This window comes from Solanum tuberosum, unplaced genomic scaffold (genome assembly GCF_000226075.1).
Source record: "Solanum tuberosum cultivar DM 1-3 516 R44 unplaced genomic scaffold, SolTub_3.0 scf00406, whole genome shotgun sequence".
Classification (NCBI taxonomy): Eukaryota; Viridiplantae; Streptophyta; class Magnoliopsida; order Solanales; family Solanaceae; genus Solanum; species Solanum tuberosum.
The window spans coordinates 77,474-101,366 of record NW_006239327.1 but is presented as its reverse complement, the minus strand read 5'-3'; the positions used below and the strand labels follow the sequence as shown (position 1 = coordinate 101,366).

General features: G+C 34.1%; 5 protein-coding genes across 10 annotated transcripts; 1 reads left to right on the top strand and 4 right to left on the bottom strand.

The window, feature by feature from the left end:
• Window positions 1-4,998, bottom strand: LOC102599013 (glutathionyl-hydroquinone reductase YqjG). Of its 4 annotated transcripts, none has more exons than XM_006362520.2 (7): window positions 4,860-4,998; window positions 4,731-4,788; window positions 3,388-3,612; window positions 3,132-3,308; window positions 2,816-3,040; window positions 2,561-2,689; window positions 1-577 (listed from the first exon to the last, which is right to left on the bottom strand). In XM_006362520.2, the coding sequence occupies exons 3-7, from the start codon at window positions 3,598-3,600 to the stop codon at window positions 344-346; spliced, it is 978 nt and encodes a 325-aa protein (XP_006362582.1). In that variant the 5' UTR covers window positions 3,601-3,612; window positions 4,731-4,788; window positions 4,860-4,998; the 3' UTR covers window positions 1-343. The 4 variants fall into 4 exon arrangements, with proteins under 4 accessions (XP_006362582.1, XP_006362583.1, XP_006362581.1 ...); XM_006362521.2 differs by having other exon boundaries at window positions 3,388-3,607; window positions 4,860-4,994; XM_006362519.2 differs by lacking the exon at window positions 4,860-4,998 and having other exon boundaries at window positions 4,731-4,831.
• Window positions 4,999-6,035: 1,037 nt separating this feature from the next.
• Window positions 6,036-11,413, bottom strand: LOC102598244 (pentatricopeptide repeat-containing protein At4g19890). Of its 3 annotated transcripts, XM_006362517.2 has the most exons (5): window positions 9,166-11,413; window positions 8,862-8,967; window positions 7,655-7,815; window positions 6,755-6,923; window positions 6,036-6,344 (listed from the first exon to the last, which is right to left on the bottom strand). In XM_006362517.2, the coding sequence occupies exons 1-2, from the start codon at window positions 11,294-11,296 to the stop codon at window positions 8,948-8,950; spliced, it is 2,151 nt and encodes a 716-aa protein (XP_006362579.1). In that variant the 5' UTR covers window positions 11,297-11,413; the 3' UTR covers window positions 6,036-6,344; window positions 6,755-6,923; window positions 7,655-7,815; window positions 8,862-8,947. The 3 variants fall into 3 exon arrangements, with proteins under 3 accessions (XP_006362579.1, XP_006362578.1, XP_006362580.1); XM_006362516.2 differs by having other exon boundaries at window positions 6,036-6,923; XM_006362518.2 differs by lacking the exon at window positions 7,655-7,815 and having other exon boundaries at window positions 6,036-6,923.
• Window positions 11,414-16,294: 4,881 nt separating this feature from the next.
• On the top strand, window positions 16,295-17,479 carry LOC102582932 (protein EXORDIUM-like 7). Its single transcript, XM_006362555.2, has one exon. It carries the CDS (start codon window positions 16,325-16,327, stop codon window positions 17,339-17,341), a length of 1,017 nt encoding a protein of 338 aa, XP_006362617.1. The 5' UTR covers window positions 16,295-16,324; the 3' UTR covers window positions 17,342-17,479.
• A 179-nt stretch (window positions 17,480-17,658) lies between these two features.
• Window positions 17,659-20,432, bottom strand: LOC107057923 (probable LRR receptor-like serine/threonine-protein kinase At3g47570). The gene is made up of 2 exons (XM_015303066.1): window positions 18,409-20,432; window positions 17,659-18,303 (listed from the first exon to the last, which is right to left on the bottom strand). Exons 1-2 carry the CDS (start codon window positions 19,442-19,444, stop codon window positions 17,960-17,962), a joined length of 1,380 nt encoding a protein of 459 aa, XP_015158552.1. The 5' UTR covers window positions 19,445-20,432; the 3' UTR covers window positions 17,659-17,959.
• Window positions 19,578-23,893, bottom strand: LOC102582596 (probable LRR receptor-like serine/threonine-protein kinase At3g47570). Its single transcript, XM_015303050.1, has 4 exons — window positions 23,762-23,893; window positions 20,500-21,379; window positions 20,279-20,411; window positions 19,578-20,157 (listed from the first exon to the last, which is right to left on the bottom strand). The coding sequence occupies exons 1-4, from the start codon at window positions 23,891-23,893 to the stop codon at window positions 19,578-19,580; spliced, it is 1,725 nt and encodes a 574-aa protein (XP_015158536.1).

Genomic DNA, 23,893 nt, shown 5'->3' with positions numbered 1-23,893 from the left:
CTTGCTTTAACAGAAAACTAGCACAACTTACATCTCTTATTTAGTAGATAATTCAACACTGCATAAAACTGAGATTCATGAGAAACTACAAGTTGTAGCAACTCTACAGAAACACTTTTAGGATGAACAAACGGTAAATATAGCAGAAGCTCTTGTTTCAACTCCTTGCTTTACAAAAAAACTAGTACAACTTACATCTCTTATTATTAGATAATTTTACGCTGTAAAAAGCCAAAGATTGAGGCAGCATCAGTACTTCTAGCAACTCCACACACTCCTTAAATCTTAAGAGGTGAACAGGATGACCGGAGTTTGAAATGCATGCCCAGATTATGTACCATTCCTACTTAGAGAACTTCTCTCGATCATGTGGAGAGGAATAGTCGATATTTGGACCCTGGGGAATGATTCCAAAAGGATTGATGCCAGGATGGCTCCCATAGTAATGTTTTTTGATGTGTTCCATGTTGACAGTACTGCTCATGCCGGGTATTTGGAAAATATCTTTGGTGTAATTAAACAGATTTGGATATTCACGTAGTAGCTTCTTATTGCACTTGAAGTGGACAGCATACACCTGTAATTATCAAACACCACTTGGATCAACACACGAACATGGAAGGAAAGGGATGAACGCCCTACATCAGTTAATTTGGCCACAGCAAAGTATTTGCCCCATGCTCATGCAATCATAAAATTTATATTCAGAGACAAACTTCTCAACTCGTATTCTGAATGTTCTTTTTTAACATTTTTTAGAAAAGAGATCTGTTTTATTATGTTCTCTGTGGCAAAGTCGTTAATCATACACGAGATGAGTGAGGCCTTTTGTCCTGTGTTGGTAGCACCAACAGACAAATGCAAGATCTTGTAAAGAAATAAACTAAAGATTACTCTTGCCCTCCTCTCCCACCGAGAAATTAAGAGAAACTGAAAGAGTTAAAAAGGCAACACAACTATCAAGGAGATCATCTTAAGCATTTGGACTTTCTAAGAAAATTCTCTCATCATTTTATCCCCTGTATGTATTATTTGCACCCTCTGTCGGTCATTTCTATTCTTATCCAGTATTAACAACCTATAACCATTGGCACTCTTGTGGATATGTTAGTTCTTGAGGGTCTAACATTCATTCCAATATAACTTATCAGCAAATAACTAAAACATAAAATCAAAGCTAGTCTCATTGTCTCAGCACCATTTTATAAAACTTGTCTTTCACTTTGTTAGATATTTTCTGATCATACAACACTCTAAATTCAATCTTCTATTTCAATCTCCCTGTAGCATGCCACTCTTTTGAAAGACCGAGCCTAGATTTCTGAGTTTTCAGCATATATGTAGACACTACAATTCCGTCTAATTTCACTTCACTTTCATCATTATTATGAGGCCTATACTTCCAGTGTATATGTTCTAGCTTACTGCTACTTTTCCAAATACATTCTTCTCGATATTAATTCTCCTTACTACTTAGTTCCACCTTCTAATCGACCAAATTGCTAGTATTGACAATTTAAAACTATCATCTTTAAATAGCATAACCATTGAACTTCAATTTTTATATTATTGGTTAGCTCTTCCATAATTTGGATAAAAAAGTATGGGCTCAACACATGTCCCTGGTGTAAACTAAGGTTTATGAGAAATCCATGGTTATCTCCATATGAATGATGAAATAATCCGACAACCTAACCTTAGGGTTTAAAAGTTTTAGTCTTAACACTAAGCTTTTAATTTTAATTTTCCATTTAAAAGTTGCGATGTGAGGAGATCCAGTGGTTTTGATCATATAATGGACTTCTGAGCAGTTAAGATTTTTGGGAGGGTATCTGCTGATGAGATCTGCTCAGTGACTTCCACACCATCGAATTTGGAAGTTGCAGTGGAGAGGAGGAATCCGAAGCTTTAGCATTCTATGTCCATGAGCATAATTCAGAGGACTAATTCCTAATCCCCAAATATTTAAAATCTTTTATTCTGTGTTTCCCTTTTTGGTGGAAAGAATTGTTCCATTGAAGATTAATAATTTCATTATAGCTACAAATTCTTTTCTTAATGTTCGAGTAACCCTCCTACTAGCAAGGTAATTTGAAGTTGTAATAGAGTCATCTTTGTAAATCTTGGGTACTCTCTCTCAGTGAATGAAAAATACAATTCTTACGAAATGGAGGTCCATTTTCAGACTAATGCAAGGGGAATACTATTTGCATAAAAGCAATGATATTGGTAAGACAATACAAAAACAATATGCATAAAAGCAATCTCCTCCCGAAATATCCCCTCAGAATTTTCCCTATTGGTAATATTTCCTGTTTTTTAATTCCATAGGGTACCTGCTACCTCCCACCATAGGTATTGAGTTACTTCATCCACCAAAGCCCAGACAAATAGGAAGAAATCAACAAGCATTTTTGGCCCCTCGGGGATTTAAACCTAAGACCTCGTGATTTTCAACCCACTTTATTGACCACACCCTTGAGTATCTCCTTTGGTAATATTTCTAAGACAATAATTTACTTTTGGCAGGTATAGGGCCCATAAGGTAACGTTCACTTACCTCATCAAACCTAATCAGGGTGACAAACAAGCGAATATCTGCTTCAGTCACTTGATCTCCACATATGTATCTCTGCTTGCTCAGTATCTCCTCACATTTGTCCAAAGCTTTGTATACTTTTTGCACAGCCTGCAAGGACAGAAAGGTAATCACTTTTCCTCAGATAGAACTGATTGAAGACAATAAGTTTTAAGATGATCTCGCAAACGGCTCCTTTGAGTTTTGTAGTCTACTTCTTAAGGTGATAAAAATTACCTCATCATAAGGCTCTTGCATCTTTGCAAAACCACATCGATACACTCCGTTGTTTATTCCATCATATATCCAGTCATTTGTTTCATTTATTTGGGATTGCAAATGAGGAGGGTAAAGATCCAAAGCTGCATTCTCAGCTATATCATTAAATTCACTATTAAACATGCGTATTATTTCTGCACTCTCGTTGTTCACGACTGTCTTCAGTTTCTTATCCCAAAGAACCTATTAGAAAAACCAGACCATCAATCAACAAAAATATGTACAGACCAAGCAAATAAATTTACTAAAGATTCTAATTATTGATTAAAAATACCGGAACGGTGTATTTCCCAGAATAGTTTGTACTTGCAAGCTCATACAGCTCCCTTATGCTTTTGGCTCCATTAATAGGATCAAGATCAGCTCCTGCTTCCTCGGTGCTAGATGAAGCAAAAACCCATCCCATGTGCTCATCGCTGTCCTTTGTCCTCTCCCAAATAGGTTTAACAGACTGCAAGCCAAATGCAAAGGAAATAGATTGTTAGGGGTCCAAACTTGAGTCAAAGATACAAGTTTATTCAACTGCTTACTGTGAAATCAATGGCTTGGTCAAGGCCTTTAATCTTCAAGTAAGCCAGGCACCTTGATGCCCATGGGCAAGCATATGATATGTAGAGGTGGTACCTCCCAGATTCCACTGGAAAAACGGAGCCGGGTTCCCTTGAGACTATATTACGGAAGGTTGAAGCAGTTCTCTCAAAAGCACCTGTTGCTGACATCTCATCCAGAGCGGAACGAGCCATTTGTCTACTGTGCTGGAAGTGACCAGTGAGTTCAGAGAGTTAGTATAATCACTCATCCTCTTTTACTAGAATCATAATTGAACATGTTACTACATCTTAAGAAGATGTCATTTTTTCAACAAAACACGCGCTACGTTCACTAAGATATTTAGAAGAAAATGTAAATGATGCAGTCAATATATCCAATTGAATAACACTAACATATGCTCCATGTTCCTGTTAGTACAGTGAAATATACCTACTGGGTAGAAAATAGACAATACAATCGCAGTTTCGTCATATTAATTACAGAGTTGCTTTTTGTATTTATCTTTTCTGTTTAGCAAAATTCTTTCTCATTCTTGCTCAGACACAATTCATAGTTCATCACATAAACTTATAATCTGGAAAAACACCATAAATTCAGAATACCAATTCCCTTTACTTATCCTTTTATCTTTGTGAGACCCTGCTCAATTTGCTGAAAAAGGGCACCAAGAAATTCGAGCTGATTTTCTCATATGGTCACTCAACTAATAGTTATTATCTAAGAAAATCACTTTCATTGTTGAAAAAATTGAAATTAAGAAGAAAGACAACTTTCTGAGATAATAATTACTCCTACTATAACAATTAGTAATTGAGTGACCCTTTGAGATATCAACCTCAAGAAACTCAAAAACAGTAAACGCTTTCAGACTCTTAACAAAATAAACAATCGGCTAAACCTCTGAACCAAAATCACACGGGGAATCTTAGTAGCTCAGTTGATTGACTACCTGAACTTCCTCCTCGAGGGTTCGACTCCCCATTTCCCCTTCCCCTACATACATTTTTATTTTTAAAGTACCACAATCACAAGTTATACAAAAAAACATAAAAATCCATTCTTTTTTCCTTTTTCTTGATCACCATACAAACCTATCTAAGACTAGTAAACCACAAACTCAAGAATTTCTTTAAGATCATAAATTAGCCATCTATCCATAAAAAGTTTCAAAATCATAAAACCTTCAAACACAGAGAAGAAAAGCAGAAACACCCACTTCCCCCATAACTCCAATCAACACATATTAAAGTGCATATAAACACATGTACCCCATATGGGGGTAGCTGGAAAAATGATAAGAACTGAAATGAAGTTAATTTACCTTGAAAGAAAGCTGTTGGAATACACAAGTGTGCCTCAGTGTTTGTAGTTGGATTGTTCTGTTTATAAAAGGAAAATTCATACTTATATATAGATGAAAAATGATCAAATAAAAATTGCAAAGTAGTACCTGTTAGTCTATTTTATTGCTAATTATTGTTGATACTATGAATCTTGAAAATTGGCACTTTAGTCATGATCTTGTCTCTATACATTCATAGAGAGTAATAAGTGGGAAAATGTTATGTTGTTTTTGTTCTTTTTCTCTTGGTTGGTGACATAATTTCTAGTATTATTTTTTTCTCTTTTTGGACCAAGGATTGGAAATATTAATCTTTTGCCAAAATGGGTATTACTAGTATTTGATGGTAGATTGTGGATCAAAATTAAAAAAATTATCTCTAAATATTTGTTTGGTCGTAAAATTTTGATCAGATTTTGAAAATTTGTCTTCAAAAATTTTCAAGTTGATTTACCATTTAATGTGCATGAGAATCTGATTAAATTTGAATTTGTGCCAGAAAGTCTCACATCGACCATAAAATGCTTCATAACAGATATGACTCTGTATTTTGAGGGGCTCGAACCTATAATTTCTGATTAAGAATGAAGAGTATTTTGTTTCGCATATAAAATTTTATTTTGAGATGTTATTTAATCATCTTTCGACTAATTTTGAAGAATGAGTAGACTTGACTTTGAAAGTTTTACTAGGGTGTTTTGAAATTCGTATTTTTAGTAAAAAAGAATTAATTTCTTAGCAAACTTGAAATCATAATTATATTTCTCTGTTTATTGAGTTTGGTCAAATTTGATGGCAAATTTAGTTGGTGCTAAATAAATAAATAATGATGTGTGGCAAATGTATGATGACGTAATGGAGTATGTATTAAGTTAGACAAAAGCTATAGAATACCAAAGTTCTATTTTGCTTTATATGACACATCATTAGTGACCACATGCTTTGTTTAATTACCATTATCATCTCATTTTGTCCTAGAGTGTTTTAGTAATACATCGTTATATTGAGGATTTAGTAAAATAATATCTTATCTCACAAAAATAAGATAAATTTGTGTACAAGCATTCTCAAGTTCTCAGCCTTCTTTACTATAAACACAAAGTCTTCTTATAGTTTCTTTGTATCATCTGATTTATCTCGATCATGATTTGCAATTATTAACTTCCACATGACGCCTTTGATATTTTGTCCCAACAATATTTTCCCAAGTGAAGGTCAAAGATCAAGCCTCCTCTCGTCGAAAAAGTGATACATGGTGTTCTTAACAGTACCAAAAAGGAAGAATGAGATGAACAAAGATAAAACAATACAGCAACATTCATAAGGCAAATGTAATGATACCTTTTATATACATTCTAAGTACCTTTGGCTAACAATTTTCCCAGTATGATGATTGAGAGGCTCAACTAGTTTTGAATTTTTCATTTACGACATACAATTGATAGTCACCAGTCTTGGTAAAATGCTTGTTCACAAACTCGGTGAGAGTCGGAGAAAGAACTTAAGATTGGAGTGTCAGTTAAGAAATGGAGGTAAAGATTGAGATCCATGATACCTAAATAGCTTGAACATGCTGTGGCAGTTTGGTGTAGCCTGCAATGCACACCACCTCTGTCAACAAAAATGTGGAAATCCTTGGTAATGTCCAATGTCAAGAATCTACAATGACGACACCAGAGGACTTTCTCTAACCATGATCTTGCGGAAGAGGTTTATGCATCAAAATCTAAATGACGAGAAACCAAAACCACAATCTGTACAAGCAGCTATATGGTCCTGAATCTCCTTCCATTACATATGACTTGACAGCTGCATAGTGAGCTAGCCAACATCTTCGTACGTTAAAAAGAAGGGAAGTACTAAGGTGATTGCTATTTGCTGTCAAATAACTGTACCCTAATCAATCTCTCCCGCTGTATAATAGTTTTTTGACAACTTTTGTCCTCATCTCCCAATCTTGTCTGAACAATGATTGTGTGAATATTAAAGGAAAAGAAAGATACCTGATTTTCCTACTGTGAACATTTCTGTAATTGTCAACTTCCTTTTAATATCAAGGGAGGTTTGTAAGAACTTCTCTTTCAAGCACGTCATTGCTGTAAAGAATTCCATTCAACAACTTGCCCTGGAAAAGAATCTTCCTCAGCTTGGCCATTTGCGTCAACGCAAGATCTACAAGATAAAAAACAAATAGACATGACAAATCAGATTAGGACTGTTGGAGCTCGGTTTCATTTCTTTAAGCACAATCCAGTTGGGCAAAATTGCAGCAGCATGGTATGTCCCACTTTTCTACATTTTATTGTTTACAATACAAGTTGGAGTATTCAGTATTAAGACTAATTTATTTTTTATCAACTGATTTTACTTCTTCATTTCTCTTCACATTGACCTAAAAACTTAGCAGGCACTGCATCAAGCCATTTCAATTGTAAGTCTGTCAAGTTCAAACTAGGCAAAGGTGAAACAGAACGGTACACGTCCTGGCACCAACACTCTAAATGAAAAACCGAGTGTAAGCTTGGCAAAGATAGTTCCACATATTGCTTTCAGATCTGATCCAGTGTTTTCACATCTTATCATACTGCTCACATTGTCTTAGTGTTTTTGGTTTTTCCAAGGAACTGTTCTAGTGTGTAGCTGTAAATATTTAGCACCATCTTAGTGCTTCCCTCATTTTAATGAAATATTACTACTGATAAGAGAAAAACATAATTTAACCTAACTAACTATGGCTTTTTCTTGAAAAAACCAAAATCACGATTTCAGGAACATCAAATCGATTTAAGGGAAACAACATTATATCCAACAGTGTACACTGCAGAAGAGGGTCCTCTACAATCTACATTAGAATAACTAAAATATTAACATGACAATGCATAAGAAGGAAGAGTAGAGGTCACCATTCCACAGGCAGCTAGTTTCCACCTAGCCCAAACAATATAGACTTTTGAGAAAGCTACACGCTTCTGTTCAAATCAGTAAATTAACCCAGCGCTTGCTTCTTACTTTTGGCATTACCCAAATCAAGAAGTAGTGTGAGGGGACAGCTTTAATGCTCTGTCTGCAAATATCAGCATTGCTGAATTACATGTACTGAAGATAAAAAAAAATAAGTGTTTGAAATGCCAAAGTAAAAGCGGAGATAGGTAAGGTTAAATCCCAATGTCATATTAAAAAGGTGAAAATGGTTTCTCCTGTATTTCTTTTCATAAGCATGCTCAATTAGAGTGAACACTGAACAGCACAAACTTGCTCAAAAATAAGATTTCTTTTGCTCCCTCCACCAAAATGACTTGGCATCCTTTCTAAATCAGTTAGTCCCAAATTACTTGACATCATTCTGTCAATGACTCAACACCAAATCTCCATAAAGTCAAGCTGATATAGACTAATATCCCTCTGTCCGAATGAATGATGTGACGTGAAGTAGGAGAGTCAACCGCCCAATATTCAAGTTGAATTTTTCATTTTTACGAACTAAAGATAGCATATGGAAAACCTAAATGAATAATAAGTTTATATAGCTATAAAATCACAATAGAAGAACTCATATTGTATAAAAAAATAACAAACTACTTTAACTATATTAATTCGAATTTTCATTTGACATTTTCCCAGGTGAACTCTAATTATTACTACATATATTCACGCAACTGAAAAATAACAATATGTTCAAAAAATCTGTTTCTCAAAAACATTGCGACAATGAAGTTAGATTATCAAATTGGACGGAAGATGAGTAGAGCATAATTTTAGTTTTCTTTTAGGTTTCCGTTGAAAAGATGATTCCACTAAGTAGTGTTCTGAAATTCCCATAAGAAACAAAAACATTTGAAGCCTTACAACAATTAGCAAAAGAATGCTACCAGTACCTTTTCTATCACAATAGCTTAGGAGAACCATTATTCAAGAAACACGCAATTTAAAAGATAGAAATGGTAACTAGAAGAATCAAGGAACTAAAATGATACCACATGATGGATGGTGGAAGGATCTTTTCATTATAGGCTCTCTAAATTCTTGCTGTTGTGTTGATTAAATCTAATCTGACATAGATTAGTGCAGAAAATTGATCCTCATTTATGGGAATTACAGAGAGATTCTAACCTTAAAGAGGATAAAGCAATCATTTTAACTTGCTACTTGCACACCTGCCAAATAGCCTTTTGGTTGTTGTACAGTAAATCACAAGGTCACTCTACCGTAGATTCTCCTGGGTAAGTGAAAATCACAATTAATATGCTGAATATAAACAAAATCAATTCAAAATAAAAAGTTTTAGCATGAAAAGGGGCCAAAATAATTGCAATACTAACGCAAAGAGTGCAAGTAATTTGGCACCCACATAAAGCAAGGCACCCCAAGAATATGGACAGCAAAACAAGTGAAATAAAAAGCATACGGGTCTTACCAAAATCTTTTGTTATCCTCTCATTCATACTGGAGACAAGGTCATAGTTATTGCTTTCATAGCACGCCGACATAAACGCTGCAAGGGTTACTCGATCCACACTCTGCTGTTTGTCTAGCAGTTTATGGAAAAATAGAGCAGCTACATCCACATTCTTTTCACTGCAAAGCTTCCTGACTAGGGTAGATACAGTTCGAATCCAAAGTTTTTTTTCTAATCTATCTAAGAGGCCCATCGCGATGGTTGGTTCATTGTTCTTGCAATACTCATAAGCTACAGTCAGCCGTGTAACTTCACATGGGGGAATACCTTTATCAACCATTGAATTGTAAAGGTCTCTAGCCTCATCCAACTTTGACTCCTTACAAAGCCCACTAATCAAAGCACCATAAGTGAGGCTATCAGGTACACAACCATATTCTCCCATCCTCTGGAAGTACTTCTTGGCCATGGCCACATTTTTATCTCTACAATATCCACAAATCATGGAAGTACAAGTCTCTTTGGTAGGTATCAAACCTAAAATTACAGCATCATCAAAGAGCTTTTCACTGTCTTTCATTTTCTTTTGCCTACACAAGGCAGCAATTAATGTGGTGTATGTATGCATATCAGGGCTGATACCAGCTTTAACCATCTTGCTGAAAAGAGCAAAAGCTTGTCCATTATCTCCTAGTTTGCAGCTCTGAGACATTAGAATGGTGTAAGTCACTAAATCTGGCGAAATTTCAATTTGCATACCTTTCTTCAGCATCTGATAAGCCTCCTGAACCCTTCCCTTTTTACACAGGCCATCAATGACCGCGTTATACGTAAAAATGCTTGGCGCCAAGCCTTTTTCATCCATCACACGCAATAATTTATACGCAACATCAAAGTTTCCTACTTTACAGTACCCATCAATGAGAGCAGTGTAGGTGTTGGCATTAGGGACCAACTCTTGTTCTTGCATTCTGCTCAGAAGCATCTCTGCTCGATTCAATTTTTCCTGTTTGCAGTATCCAGCTATCATGGCTGTATATGTATGCACATTAGGCTTGTAATTGTCACTCTTCACAAGTTTTAAGAATAGTCTAAAAGCCTTATCCATCCAGCCTTTCTTACAAAGACCATCAATCAATACAGTATGAGTGAAAACATTTGGTTTCAAACCTTTTCTAACCATTTCCTCTAACAACTCGAACGCATGCTTAATAATGCCTTTCTTACACAATCCATTTATCAAACACGTATAATTGATAACATTTGGAGCCAACCCCAATTCAATCAGTTTATTAAAAATCCACAACACTCTATTAACAGACCCCTTATCACAGAAAACACTCATTATTAAAGTGCAAGTCGCATTATCAACAAGAAACCCCCTTTCTAGCATTGCACTCAGCCACCTATCAGCCTCTACAACTCTTCCCATCCTACAATAAGCAACAACCATAGACTCGAAACAAAACGAATCAGGACACACCCCTCTGTCACACATTTCACCAAACACCTTCTCTGCCATCTCAACATGCCCCATCTCAGTAGCAACACTAACAACAGAATTCAAACTCCCAGCATTCAAAACCAAACCTTGATTTTGCATCTCAAAAACCATATCTACAGCCTCCTTTAACATACCAACTTCACAAAAATTCCTCAACATAAAATGCATCACTTCATGGGTTCTCTCAAAGTTTCCATTTTTAATCAAATAAATAGCTAAAACAATATAAAGCCTCATAAAATGCCTGAATTTCACATACCCAATTGCCCAATAAAAGAAACTCAATGCCAGCATGGACCCTCCCTCATCTGCAAGAGAAGCAACAACAGTTATAGCCTGTTCTTGAGTCAAATACTCAGAATCTATAGGCAATTTCAACTTGGGATGTCTAGATTTGAAATGGGTATTTTCTTGAACTTTACAATATGATTCAGATACTAAAGAACAGACCCTTTTGACAACTGAATCAAAATCAGAAGACAATGGGTTTGTTGTAAAAGAATTGAATTGGGTATAGCGCCAAAAGGGGTTACTATTAAAGTTGAAGAAATGGTAAGGATGGGAGAAAAGGAGGCCATTAAGGAGTGTGGTAGAAGCTGTAAAATGGTGAAGTCTGTAGAGACGATGAAATGTAAAGGAAATCATGAAAATTGCTTTACTTTGAGAGATTGTTGGAACAACAGATTCAAATTTCAATAGCGCAAATTAGATGTTGCAACGTTCGCTTCGCGCTGAGCATGCGCCAAAAATCGAGGACACAACAGGGCGACATAGATACACTCTGTTTGGATTTATTTATTTTTTCCACGGGCGTCTCATAGCCACATTGGAGCTTGATTATACCTGGATTCGTGTTGAAAAGTCACACATTGCAGGTAAAACATCTCTTGGTTGTTTGGATGATTGTTACGTATTGTTTCATAATGTGTTGTATTGTATTGTAATTTGTAGGTATAACATGTCTTGTTTTAATGAATACAATATCCTAATAGATTGTATCGTTCTTTGTATTATATAATGTCACACATATGAGACTTTCTGTCGTTACCTAATGATAGATTTAAACGATATGATATACTAAGATTTAAGTAATAATCAAAACATGCATGATAAGTGTCACCTTATAAATTCAACACAAAATTAGTATTATGTTTTTGTAACTATACCCTTATACTCCGTCTATTTAATAATATTGTTTTGACATGGCTTTGACTAAAGTAATATATTTTTGGAAAAATTGTATGAAATAACAAGCTATTAATTCAAATAAAATGTTATACACAATCTATTTTGGGCAAATTACATAAATTCCACTAGTTTAGGTTATAATTACTATGATTCACGATAGTTTGGAATTTTTATAGGAAAAATTGTATCAAATAACAAACTATTAATTCAAATTAAATTTTATAACCATAGTTTATTTTAATTTATAATTCACAACAAACATCCTTTTTTTGGCCATCTGATTCGGTATACAATTAGCCATTTTCGGTATACAATTAGTCATTTTATGCATTTCGGTATAAAATGTGTTTTTGTTTGTATAAAGTGAGAAAAAAAGTGTATATAGAAATACAAATACATATATTTTCGTCTTATAGACTTATAATTATATAAATACAGATCTTATTATATAAATTACAATGTATAAATGAATTTAGACAAAACTAAACAATTTGTATAAAATTAGATGTTTGTAGCAAATTATACAAATCGAAAGCTCCATAACAAACATAAAATTTAGTTATAAAGCGCAATTATGCAAACTATAGCTATAACATACAAAATATGATTTTTATATTTGCTATATGTGAAAGTTGCTCAATATTTTTGCCAGAGAAATTAGTTTCTTGATAGTCACATAATTTTGGGATTAATTAATTTAATTTTTTATAAATTTATTTTTTGTTTATAATATATTTTTACAAATTAGAGATAAAAAAACTACAACCAGATTAACACTTATTTCTGGAGAGTCGAGACTTTTTTATTTCTTTTATGTTGAGGAGTACAATTTAGCCAACCGGACCTCATCACACATCAAACCTCAATCTCTTTATGTGTAGTTAAATTTTCATTTGACTATCTATAGAATGTACTTTAATAAAATATGAATTTTTCAATTATAATTTAAAATGTTCTTTGTATCTAATATACATGAAAGATATGAAATAACTCAAGTGATAAAAATTATCGTATAATTTAGATATGTAATTATTAATATCAAAATAGCGCGCTTAGATGCGTTTTTCCATATCCCAAGATCAAAACATATCTAGCTTTTAGCTTCTTAGATGTGTGATATTCTTTTGGGTTGGGCTGGGCGAAGTGCAGTATATAAATTGAAGTTGCCAAAATTCGCATATGAAGTTTGATAACACGAACTTTCAATATTTTTGCATAAAATTGTAGAATTATAAAAAAGAAAAAAAATTAGATATCTGAACTTCAGTCATACACGCTTTTGACATAAATATTTGAAGTTAAGTTTGTCTTTATATTATTTATAGTAGTAATAAGTTAGTTATATCACAAAATCTTTTATCAACTACTTAAATTTTTTTGTTATATTAATCATAATATAACAAAACTTTGCATGTGAACTTTGAAAATTTTATGTTCGAGTACATACATTGTACGAGTTAAAATGGTAAAGTAATTATTAAACATGTCGGCCAATTTAGGTATTGATTTGTGAATAAAGAATACATTGATTCCTTAGATTAATATTACTAATTGACTATCCTATCTACACTACCCTAAGATTCTTGATTATTTTATATATTTTTTGATAGAAATGTTAGTAAATATTTTAGCCAAAAAGCTATATGGATTCCTAATGTTAAATTAAATAGTAACATCATTTTTTCTTCTCTGATTGTGATTTGTGACATAAATCATGGGATGCTTTAGGAGGGGTGGAAAATTGTCTTTGTCTTGCAAAGATTATTCAGGCTCGTTAGTGCGCATATTGTAGTATTAGTCGTATCTTTGTATAGTTCTTATCATATGTTATTTATTGTGTTTTCAATTATCACACTATTTTGTTGTTGTTGTTATTTCTGTTTCGTAGACTTTACACTGGTGTTCTTATTAATGGTTATGCTTTCTTCATTGTTTTTTTCTTCTTTTACTTGATTTTAATGCACTTGAGACGATGATCTATCGAAAATAACTATTCTATCTCCATGAGATAGTGGTAAGGTCTGCGTATACTCTACATTTTTCAAACTCAACTTAGTAGATTTCACCGGATATATTGTATGTGTAATATTAATTGTTCTTATTTTATTCACGATGTTAATTAATTGCTTCACATTCTTATAATTTTATGATTTTTGTGACATAAAATTCATGGCATGCTTTATTATAGATACCTTGCTATAACTATTGGTGTACGTGTACTGTTAATTGTTCTTATTTTATTCATGATGTTAATTCGTGGCATTCTTATAATTTTAGGATTATATCCCGATAGAAGAAAACAAAAATGGTTTAATCGTCAAATTATTAGTACTTTCCTTCGATTTATAAATATTTTATGTGTTTAAATTTTATGCACCGATATTATAACGATTGTTTATGCCATCAATGTAAATTAACATCTGTTATAATAGGTTATTTAGTAGTATTGGTTACTACTCTTTGCGTATTAAATGGCAGCCATCTATAATTACAATTAACTTAATAATGTCAGAATTATTTACGGCGCATACTACTTAACTCTATATTTGCAGTATATCATTATTATTTATTTATTATTAATACAAAAAACTCCCTTTTGTAAATTCATTCCTTGAATGATCATCTTTTCACTCATCATAAAAAAGGGATTTTTTTTCGATGTTTAAAGTCATCATAGAAAGTAAAAAGTCGTTACAAAAGTTATCTTTTATTGTCACAAATAAATAAATTAAAAGATCATCAAAAAAGTATACACAAAAGTGTTCACATGATTTAGTTTGAATACATACCTCTAATATTCTTTGTAATAATCTCTTGGAGGACGAAAACAATAACAGAGTTAGAATTTTTATTAAAACATTTAAAATATAAAAAACAGACAGAAAAAGTCGAAAAGAATTTAATATCTATTATATAGACATTACTTTTATTTAACACTCTGAGACTCTGCCGCTAGTTTAAGAGCTTTTATGCAATAAACAATTGAAGGTTATGATTGTTCTCCAAAGTGAAAAGTTCAACTTTTTTGGATTAGTGATAGATGGTCAAAATTAGGGAAAAATTAAGTGAAAATGGTGATTTAATCTTTAATACTAATTGACAATTGCCTCGGTAGAAAATAGAAATATGTGAGCAATATAATTAATTAATGCATGTTACCCCATGATTCAAGTGTGAAGATGACATTTCTCCTAGGATGGGGGAAACAAATTGTCAAAGATGTTGACAAAGAAATAATGACTATATATAAATAAGGCAAAATGAAAAAGAAAAAGGGCATCACATGCTTGCTTTAACACAGTGACATTCATCATTTTGTTTTATTTTTACACATTAAATTGATTTTTACTCAAAATTTTGGTTTATGTTTTAGTAGAAAATATGGAGTAGCCCTTTATTGATTGAAAAAGAAAGATTATAGTTAATTTCTCAGATAATCACTCAATTAATAGTTATTATTTCAAAAAGTCATTTTCTTTATGAAGAAGTATGACTCGATAGGTTAAGTTGAAAGAGAGATATATGAGCCATATAATAGATAAAAAGGAACGATTCTTAAAACAAGTTTAAAGTTAGTCATGATAATATATGAAAAAAATATGAGGATTTAATTCGAGATATTAAGGTAACATGTGGAGTAGTCTAGAAACCGTGTAAATCTATGTGAAATTTGTATACAATCAATGAATTTGTAGTCTGTAGAGTTTTTAACAATTAAGATGTCGAGGATTCGAGCTTGGGAATGGAGAAATCTTATGTAAGGAACTCTAGCCCCTTTAACAAACTCTATGGGACACTAATATAAATTAGTCGAGCCAGTTGATTTTGAATACCAGATGAAGGGTTGGTGAAGGGAGTCAGTGGTAGACCACTTTTGAGTAAATTGTAAACAAATGTTCTTTAACAGATCCCAATGTTTTACCAGAATTGGTATAAATACTGGCACAAAATACATTAGAAGGTTGGTTAATTAAACAGACAGGGTCCAACTACTATTTCTTTAGTCATTATAGATGGAATAAAGAAAAAGAGGTAGTAACATGCATGACCATCATTGAACTAAAAGTAATCAATGATACAACAAAGGCGTAATACATAAACGTGCCCTTTAATTTGGCCTCATCAGGTATCTATGCCCTCCAACTTTGAGAGTGTACAAATAGACACTTAAACTTGTATAGAGTTGAACAAGTAGACATATGCGTTCTACTTGACGTCCTACGTGTCAATTCACGTCCTACACGACATCCTACGTAACGTCCTATAAAGTTGGAGGACATAGATGTCAGCTTAGGCCAAATTAAAGGACATATTTATGTAGTATGCCTACGACAAATGAATAATGTCAACATGCTTTTCAATTTTTTCATTGTCTCCTTCCAAAGAAAGAATATTAAAGTAATTTGAAGAATCCAACATATATTCTAATTCCCTCTATATAAAGAGACCCCCTTTATCTCTATACTGAGAAACAAACCAAGAGAAATGGAAAATAAGTTTCATTTTTTTCATTATATCCATTTCTTGTTGCTTCTATCTTCCTCTTGCTTTTCACTTGTTGCCTTTTCTTGGATTCCATATAATGAAAACAAGAACTATGAAGGCTCCTCTGATCTTGTTAATCTTGAATACCATATGGGACCTGTTCTTTCTTCTCCTATAAAACTTTATGTAATATGGTATGGCCATTGGAACCCTTCTCATCAAGCCACAATTAGAGACTTTCTCAACTCCTTTTCATCTTCTTATGCACCTCATCCTTCTGTAGCTGATTGGTGGCGAACCGTTCGTCTTTACACAGATCAAACTGGCCAAAACATCTCAACTATTTCACTTTCTGGTGAATTCTTTGACTTTAAGTACTCACAAGGGAAGTACCTTAGCAGATTATCAATGCAATATGTGATCAAGAATGCAGTAAGATCATACCGTGTATCTATACCGTTGAATTATAAGAATGGAGTTTACTTAGTGTTAACATCTTATGATGTTCAAGTTCAAGAATTTTGTAGGGCTGTATGTGGTTTTCATTACTTTACATTTCCATCAATTCTTGGAGTGACAGTCCCTTATGCTTGGGTTGGTTATAGTGGAAAACAATGTCCTGGTTTTTGTGCTTATCCTTTTGCTTGGCCTAAGAATTCAGGGAAGCCACCACCAAACACAAGAAATGGAGGAAACAACTTAATGGGGGCGCCAAATGGTGATCCGGGAGTCGATGGAATGATCAGTGTGATAGCTCATGAGCTAGCTGAGGTCTCTAGTAACCCTCTTGTGAATGCTTGGTATGCTGGGGATAATCCTATTTCACCTACTGAGATTGCTGATTTGTGTTTGGGAGTTTATGGGACTGGTGCTGGTGGTGGATATGTTGGACAAGTTTATAAGGATTTTTGGGGGAATGGTTTCAATTTACATGGTGTGAAAGGGAGAAAGTTTCTTGTTCAATGGGTCTGGAATCCTCTCAGGAGAAGATGCTTTGGTCCTAATGCCATGGATTAGGCCAATGAAAGGATGTTCTTCTTTGTACAGAGTTGATTTCAAGTTAAATTATGCCTGTTAAAGTATATCGCGTTATGCAATTTCTTTCGTTTCCCCTAATGTATGCTTCAGAAAATAATCGCGTTATTGTTATTGTCATTGTGGCCTATGCATTAATTAGCAGGAAAGAATAATTTGGTGTACCTTAAAGTAAGTTTCTGTTGCTGGATATGCTTTTAGATATTCAAGGCTGCAGTGTATATCAACAGTGACAAGAAAAGTATCAATATTACACAAGGCTAGCGATGATAACTTGAAGATGACATGATGCAATGCTTTTGACAAACAACTGCTTTATTTTTCAATGAAAATTATCAGTAATTACCTGTCAAATGTTCTGCTAATTACTGGAGTTAGATTACCATTTTACAATCTGTATACTGCATGCTTCTTTCATCATAACTTTCTCGAGTCCTGCTTTTGGAGATAATGAACTTGTCCAATAGAGGAAAAACAAGTTTAGGAAAACAATTTGCCTATGATGGAAGTATAAAGGCGACTAGTTAACAAATAAACAAAACAGGCCTATTAGACATTACAAAGAGTGAACTTTCTGGCTTAAAATACACACTTCAATTTTTAGCTTGTGACCAATTGAAGTCGTATCTTCTTGAGTCCCAAAAGAGCTTCTTTCACGTTGACTCTAGCGTCTCGTGACACTGAAGTGCAGCTTAAAGCCAATTCCATGACAGAAATAAAGCATTGCATCTTTGCATTTAGAGGTTCTTCCTTTTGCCTTATCAAATCTGCATCAACAATTTGTGCAACTCCGGTAGGAAGTGAGTCGTTTACCCAATGTTTTAGGCTCAAATCCCCCGTAAACATTTCATCACTAGGCCTCCTCCTTATGAATGCTTCCATCATCACAATGCCAAAGCTATACACGTCGCAACTTGTTGATACAAGTCCATCTTGCCCATACTCTACAATGATACGTGAGAAATCATCAGTTCAAAGTATTTCATACTAGTTTGACAGATGAATCATTATGCAAGAAAGATAAAGGCAAGAGAAGAAGTTTAATGTACCTGGCGCGATGTATCCAATGGTTCCAATAGTCTTAGTTTGTCTAAAACTATCTTCTGCACCTAACAGTTTTGCAATCCCAAAATCACTTAAATGGGCAACCATGTTTTCATCTAGCAAAATGTTGCTAGGCTTCAAATCACAATGCACCACTGGCTCTGAATAACCGTTATGGAGATAGTTTAAAGCAGATGCTACATCGATCATTATGTCCAACCTCTGCAACATGTCTAAGAATAAGTCATGAGAGTGTAACCATTTGTCAAGGGTGCCATTTGGCATGTATTCTAATACTAAGGCCTTGAAGTTGGGGGTGGAACAAGAAGTTATGACTTTTGTCAGGTTCCGATGGCGAAGGTTGCGTAAGATCTCACATTCTGCATCGAAGCTCTTGAATGCACCTTCAAGTTCCAGTTTGAATACCTTTACTGCGAATATCATCCCATCCTTTACCCCTTTGTACACCTTGCTAAAACTCCCAGTACCAAGCAAATTGTCCTCACTGAATCCATTTGTTGCTTGTTGAAGTTCATAATAGGAGACTCTTTCATGGACCCTCATGGATGATACTTCAGTTGATCCCAATGGTTCATTTCTTTTTCTTCTTTTTAAAATCAGAAATCCAATAGCTGATGCAACAATTACAGATGTTATTCCCAAAAGACTATACAGAAACAAGTAAAGCACTCTTTTTCTACTCGTCCTCCGATGAGATTTGCCTTGGCAAGGAGGCACTTGGAACCTTGATATACCACATAATGCATTATTAGACAGAAATGACTGATTGGTGAAGTTTGCAAAAGGTCCACCAATTGGAATTTCTCCGCTGAGTTTATTGAAGGAAACATTAAGGTATTTGAGGTACTCAAGAGCTTCTAAGGACTTTGGTATTCCGCCAGTCAGATTGTTATAACTCAAATCCAAGAATTCCAAGCTTAACATTTTCCCAAAAGACTCTGGAATGGGGCCATCTATTCTGTTGTCTGATAGAGATAAAGTAATTAACTTCTGTAGACTTCCCATAGTGGTAGGGATCATGCCTGAAAAGTCATTGTACGACAAATCAATGTCTATGACATTCTTCAGGTTTCCTATTTGGGGAGATAGAACACCAGAAAATGAATTTGATGCTGCATCAAGTTCCAATAGATCTTGAAGGTTCCATAGGGTCTCAGGTAAGCTGGAGTTCAACTTGTTTTGAGGCTAGATATAGATTTCTCAAAGTAGTAACATTCCCCAAACAGGATGGCAAGGGACCTGAAATTTTATTTCTCCCTACAATCAGGTCTCCTAGATTCTGCAAGTAGCAAATTTCATCTGGTATAGTCCCACTTATCATGTTACTCTGTATAAGAATCCTTTGAAGCTTCTGCAAACCCCTAACAGTTTTCGGGATGAATCCTGTCAAGTCATTGGCAAATAGTGATATCCATAACACATTTGTTAGGTTTCCAATTTCTTCTGGGATAATGCCTCTGAGTTTGCACCCTGGTGCAGAAAAGATTTGGAGAGAGCTTGAGAAATTACCAATAGAAACTGGAAGAATGTCGTTTAAGGGATTTCGTGCAATGACCAGTTCTCTTAGATTTCGACATCTTGTCAGTGAAGTCAGGAAAGTTAATTGTGAAGAGGGATTCTGATAGATCAACTTGTTAAGGCCTATCTGTAGAACTACAAGGAATTCCAAATTACCAAGGGAATCAGGAATGGAACCGGAGAGGATGTTGTTAGAAAGGTCTAGAACAGTGAGTCTTGACGCATTGGAAATAAAAGCAGGGAAGACTCCAGTGAGATTATTTATTCCTAAATAAATTTCCTTGAGATTTGGTGTCCCTTGCCCTACATTTGACGGTAGACTCCCCGATAACTGACAATCCACAATTGTCAAGATTTGGAGGGTTGAAATGTTGAAAAGGCTTGCTGGAATTGAACAAACTCAGCCTGTTTTGATACAATCCAAATAGTTGGAGTCTTTGAAGATATCCAAGCTCCCTTGGTATTTCACCTGTCAAATTAGGAAATAACACACAAGTTACTAAATTGCTGAATCCGATTTCCGATGCTTGGAGAAAAATATATGCTTTATAAAATACTTGCTGGTATGGTTCCAGAGAAATCATTTACAGACAATGATAGTATTTGAAGTTTAGAGCAGTTCTGCAGATTTGGAGGAATCAAGTCATCAAACCGATTACTTGAAAGACCAAGTACCTCTAAATTTGGAAGATTGTCACATATATTTCTCGGTAATTTCCCATAAAGAATGTTTTTTGTCAGGCCAATCTGTTTGAGCGATGACTGGTTAAATATAGTTGGTGGTATAGAGCCTGTAAGCTTATTATCTTGCAGGTCTATTAAATTCAGGCAACAAAGGCTACTGATTTCTTGAGGAATTTCTCCACCAAGAAAATTCCCTCGAAGTCTTAAGTACTTTAGCTTTGTTATGTTAAAAAGAGACAGAGGGATATTACCAGCAAATTGGTTAAACGAAAGGTACAAGGAATGAAGATTTGGTAACAGGCCGAAAAATGAGGGGATTGCACCAGTAAAGTTGTTGTTCATTGCATTGATCATTTTCAATCTCCTCAAATGAGCTAACTCCTCAGGCAAAGTCCCATGGAAGTTATTGTTTCTGATATCGAGAGAAATGAGAAACGAGAGATTTCCAAGCTGTGGCGGAACCATTCCTTTAAGGTTCATACTAGAAAGATTTAAGGCAGTGATTCTTTGGTGGCGAAGGCTACAAGTAACTCCAATCCAACTACAGACCGGGGTGGAAGTAGACCAGTTTCTTGCTAAAACACTATGAGGATTGTATAAAGATATTTGAGATTGCAAGACAAGAAGTGCTGTTTGATCAGTCGTGATATTAACGATTGACAAACAAGTACTCATTTGCTGAAGAAGCAGAAGTACAACAGCAAGATGAATACAGGCTTTCTCCATGACACTTAGGTAAACAAGTATTCTAAGCTAACAAATGGAGAAAATATTCATGACATGTTAGCTAACTGGACCCATGAGGTCTTAATTGGCTTCAGTGATTGATACCTACCTTTGCAGGTGTGTAACTATACATTATATTGGTTCACCTATGATCAGGACTTGTAGGGATATGATATTAATTGTAAACAAGCAACTTGACATTTGTTTCATCAATTTTCTCTAAAACCTAAAAGTCAATTCATACATTAGTTGATTTACTAATTAAGTTATGTTGGGATCGAAATAACAAGACATCATGCGGAAGCTAACAATTGCAAAACCTTGAACGACGTCTTTTTGACAAATTGGCCTATATTTGATCTCTTGAAGTCAAGTTTTCAATAAATGAATATAAATTAATTTATTTTGATTAATTAAATTGATCAATGAACATGTATTAGCTGTTTAGTCTTCTATATTGGTCAAATTCATACTTTCAACACTAGTAACTCTCAAGGGTAAAATAGGAAGAATAGTGTCATTTATGCATTGATTTTGTGAAATGACAAATATTAAGAACCATCTATATATTTTTAGTAAGGACGACATATAAATAGGAACATAGGGAATAGCTTTTACCAACTGTTGTTTATGTATAAATCCCACCCGTAAAAATCTCCAAATCTTTTAACCAAACCCATCCGGTTAGCAAGATGCCAGTACTCAAGGGTTGGTTAAAAGATTTGGGGATTTTTACAGCTAGTGGGGCTTTTGGGTGGGGCGGTCTTTTTAATTAATTGTTAGGGTAACCAATAGGATAGTGACACATCATTAATGAATTTGTTAATTGATGTTATGATTTAGTCCATTAAAGATGAGGGCAGAATAAAGCCAAAAGGTTGATGTCAAGGACATTTTAGGCCCGAAAAGTAGAAGAAGGATAATTTTGTACCAATTCGCATAGTTGAAGGGTATTTTAGGCCTTTTTCCATTTTTTAATTTCAGTTTTGCAAAACCATTTTTAAAGTCAACAAAACAACAAACACTAACTCAAATTTCAAAAGTAGCCTCCTTCCGAGCTAGATACCAAAACTTAATATCTTTTGAGCTCGAATTAAACCTAACTCAACAAGATCCACTTGAAATTTCTTTAAAGTTTCAAAACTTCAAGTAAAATTTCTCCACAACTCCAAATTACTTGAAATTTTGAACATAGACTCAAAAAACACTAAGGAACAAAGATCTAGAGTCAAAAACAACAACAAAAACACAAATCAAAGAAGATTTTTGAAATTTTGGACTGATTTCAGTTTTTCTTGGAATATATATATTTTTAATACGGGTGTATTTTTTAACTCTACAAATGATTTTAGAATTTTGTTTTTTTTCTATATTTTTAATGACGTGGCAGAAATTTGAGGTGATTTCGTGAAGAATTGAAGAAGTAAGAAATTTGAGAGCTCTTGATGTTCTTTATGTGCTATTGTTGTTCTTGAGGAAGAAGAAACAAAAAACGTAACATTTAATCAAAAACTCCAATTGTAAAGTACTAAAAGTTGTTTCGAATCTTGTTAAGGTAAAAATTGATTTGGAAAACCAGAGTTAAAAATGATGGCATGGATGAACCAAACTTTTTTTCTCTCGGAATTTCTTCTTTCACTTTCTTTTTTTGAAAAATATTTTCTTGTTCTTACAAGTTGCCACTATTGACTTATCTAGCAAATTTAGTTTTTTCTTCACAAATTATTTCTTCGTTCATATATTCGTCCCCTTTTACAAAGTCAATGGATTTCCTTTGGTAAAAAAGAAGAAGATTAGGCAAAACACAAAACATACTTCTTTATCAAAACTATTCATGTTGACTAATGCGCCAAGAGTTTATGTAATCAAATACTCCTTTAGTTTCTTCTCACTTGGCTCTTGTTGAGACTCTTCAAGTCTTAACCCAAAATATACTCCAAAAACTAATGGCAGTACTCAAAATGCAAGGCCACAAGTACTTATCAGAAAGACCAAGACTTAAATTTGAGGTTGAAGTTTCTTGCACATTTCATTCAAGACAAAAGACATTTTCCCTGTATTGTTAATCACTAATGCCATAATCTATTCTTCACTAAAAGAACTTGCCGAACTAACTCGATATTGACACTCTAAACCAAAACATACTCCATAGACTAATTTGATATCATTAAATAAATCATCTAAGATCATTTATTTGCCTCATCGATCAATTCTTGTTTTAGTAAAAAGAGAGATATCAATCTGCTATTAGTTATGGGAAGAAGTTGCAATCTTCTCTTTGCACTTGTGGTTTTCATTCTGCTCCATACTTCATTCTCTACTGTTCCAAATATTAGTACTGATGAAGCTGCTCTTCTTGCCTTCAAATCTCACATTTCTTTTAGTCCTAACAACATCTTAGCAACCAACTGGTCTTCTTCCACCCCTGTTTGCACCTGGATTGGAATCACTTGCAGCTCCCGACACCATCGAGTCACAGCTTTTGACATTTCTAGTATGCAACTTCATGGTACCATTCCTCCACACCTTGGAAACCTCCAT

Coding starts and splice junctions, on each gene's coding strand:
- LOC102599013 (XM_006362519.2), bottom strand. CDS start 4,811: ATGAATTTTCCTTTTATAAACAGAACAATCCAACTACAAACACTGAGG. Junction 3,613..4,730: donor TCCAACAGCTTTCTTTCAAG/GTAAATTAACTT, acceptor GGTCACTTCCAG/CACAGTAGACAAATGGCTCG. Junction 3,041..3,131: donor CTGGGAAATACACCGTTCCG/GTATTTTTAATC, acceptor TTTTTCTAATAG/GTTCTTTGGGATAAGAAACT.
- LOC102598244 (XM_006362516.2), bottom strand. CDS start 11,296: ATGATTTCCTTTACATTTCATCGTCTCTACAGACTTCACCATTTTACA. Junction 8,968..9,165: donor GAGGATAACAAAAGATTTTG/GTAAGACCCGTA, acceptor TCACTTACCCAG/GAGAATCTACGGTAGAGTGA.
- LOC102582932 (XM_006362555.2), top strand. CDS start 16,325: ATGGAAAATAAGTTTCATTTTTTTCATTATATCCATTTCTTGTTGCTT.
- LOC107057923 (XM_015303066.1), bottom strand. CDS start 19,444: ATGATCCCTACCACTATGGGAAGTCTACAGAAGTTAATTACTTTATCT. Junction 18,304..18,408: donor CATTGGATACATCGCGCCAG/GTACATTAAACT, acceptor GTATCATTGTAG/AGTATGGGCAAGATGGACTT.
- LOC102582596 (XM_015303050.1), bottom strand. CDS start 23,893: ATGGAGGTTTCCAAGGTGTGGAGGAATGGTACCATGAAGTTGCATACT. Junction 21,380..23,761: donor ACAGGGGTGGAAGAAGACCA/GTTGGTTGCTAA, acceptor TCCATTTGTTAG/CTTAGAATACTTGTTTACCT. Junction 20,412..20,499: donor CTCTGGAACCATACCAGCAA/GTATTTTATAAA, acceptor CTAATTTGACAG/GTGAAATACCAAGGGAGCTT.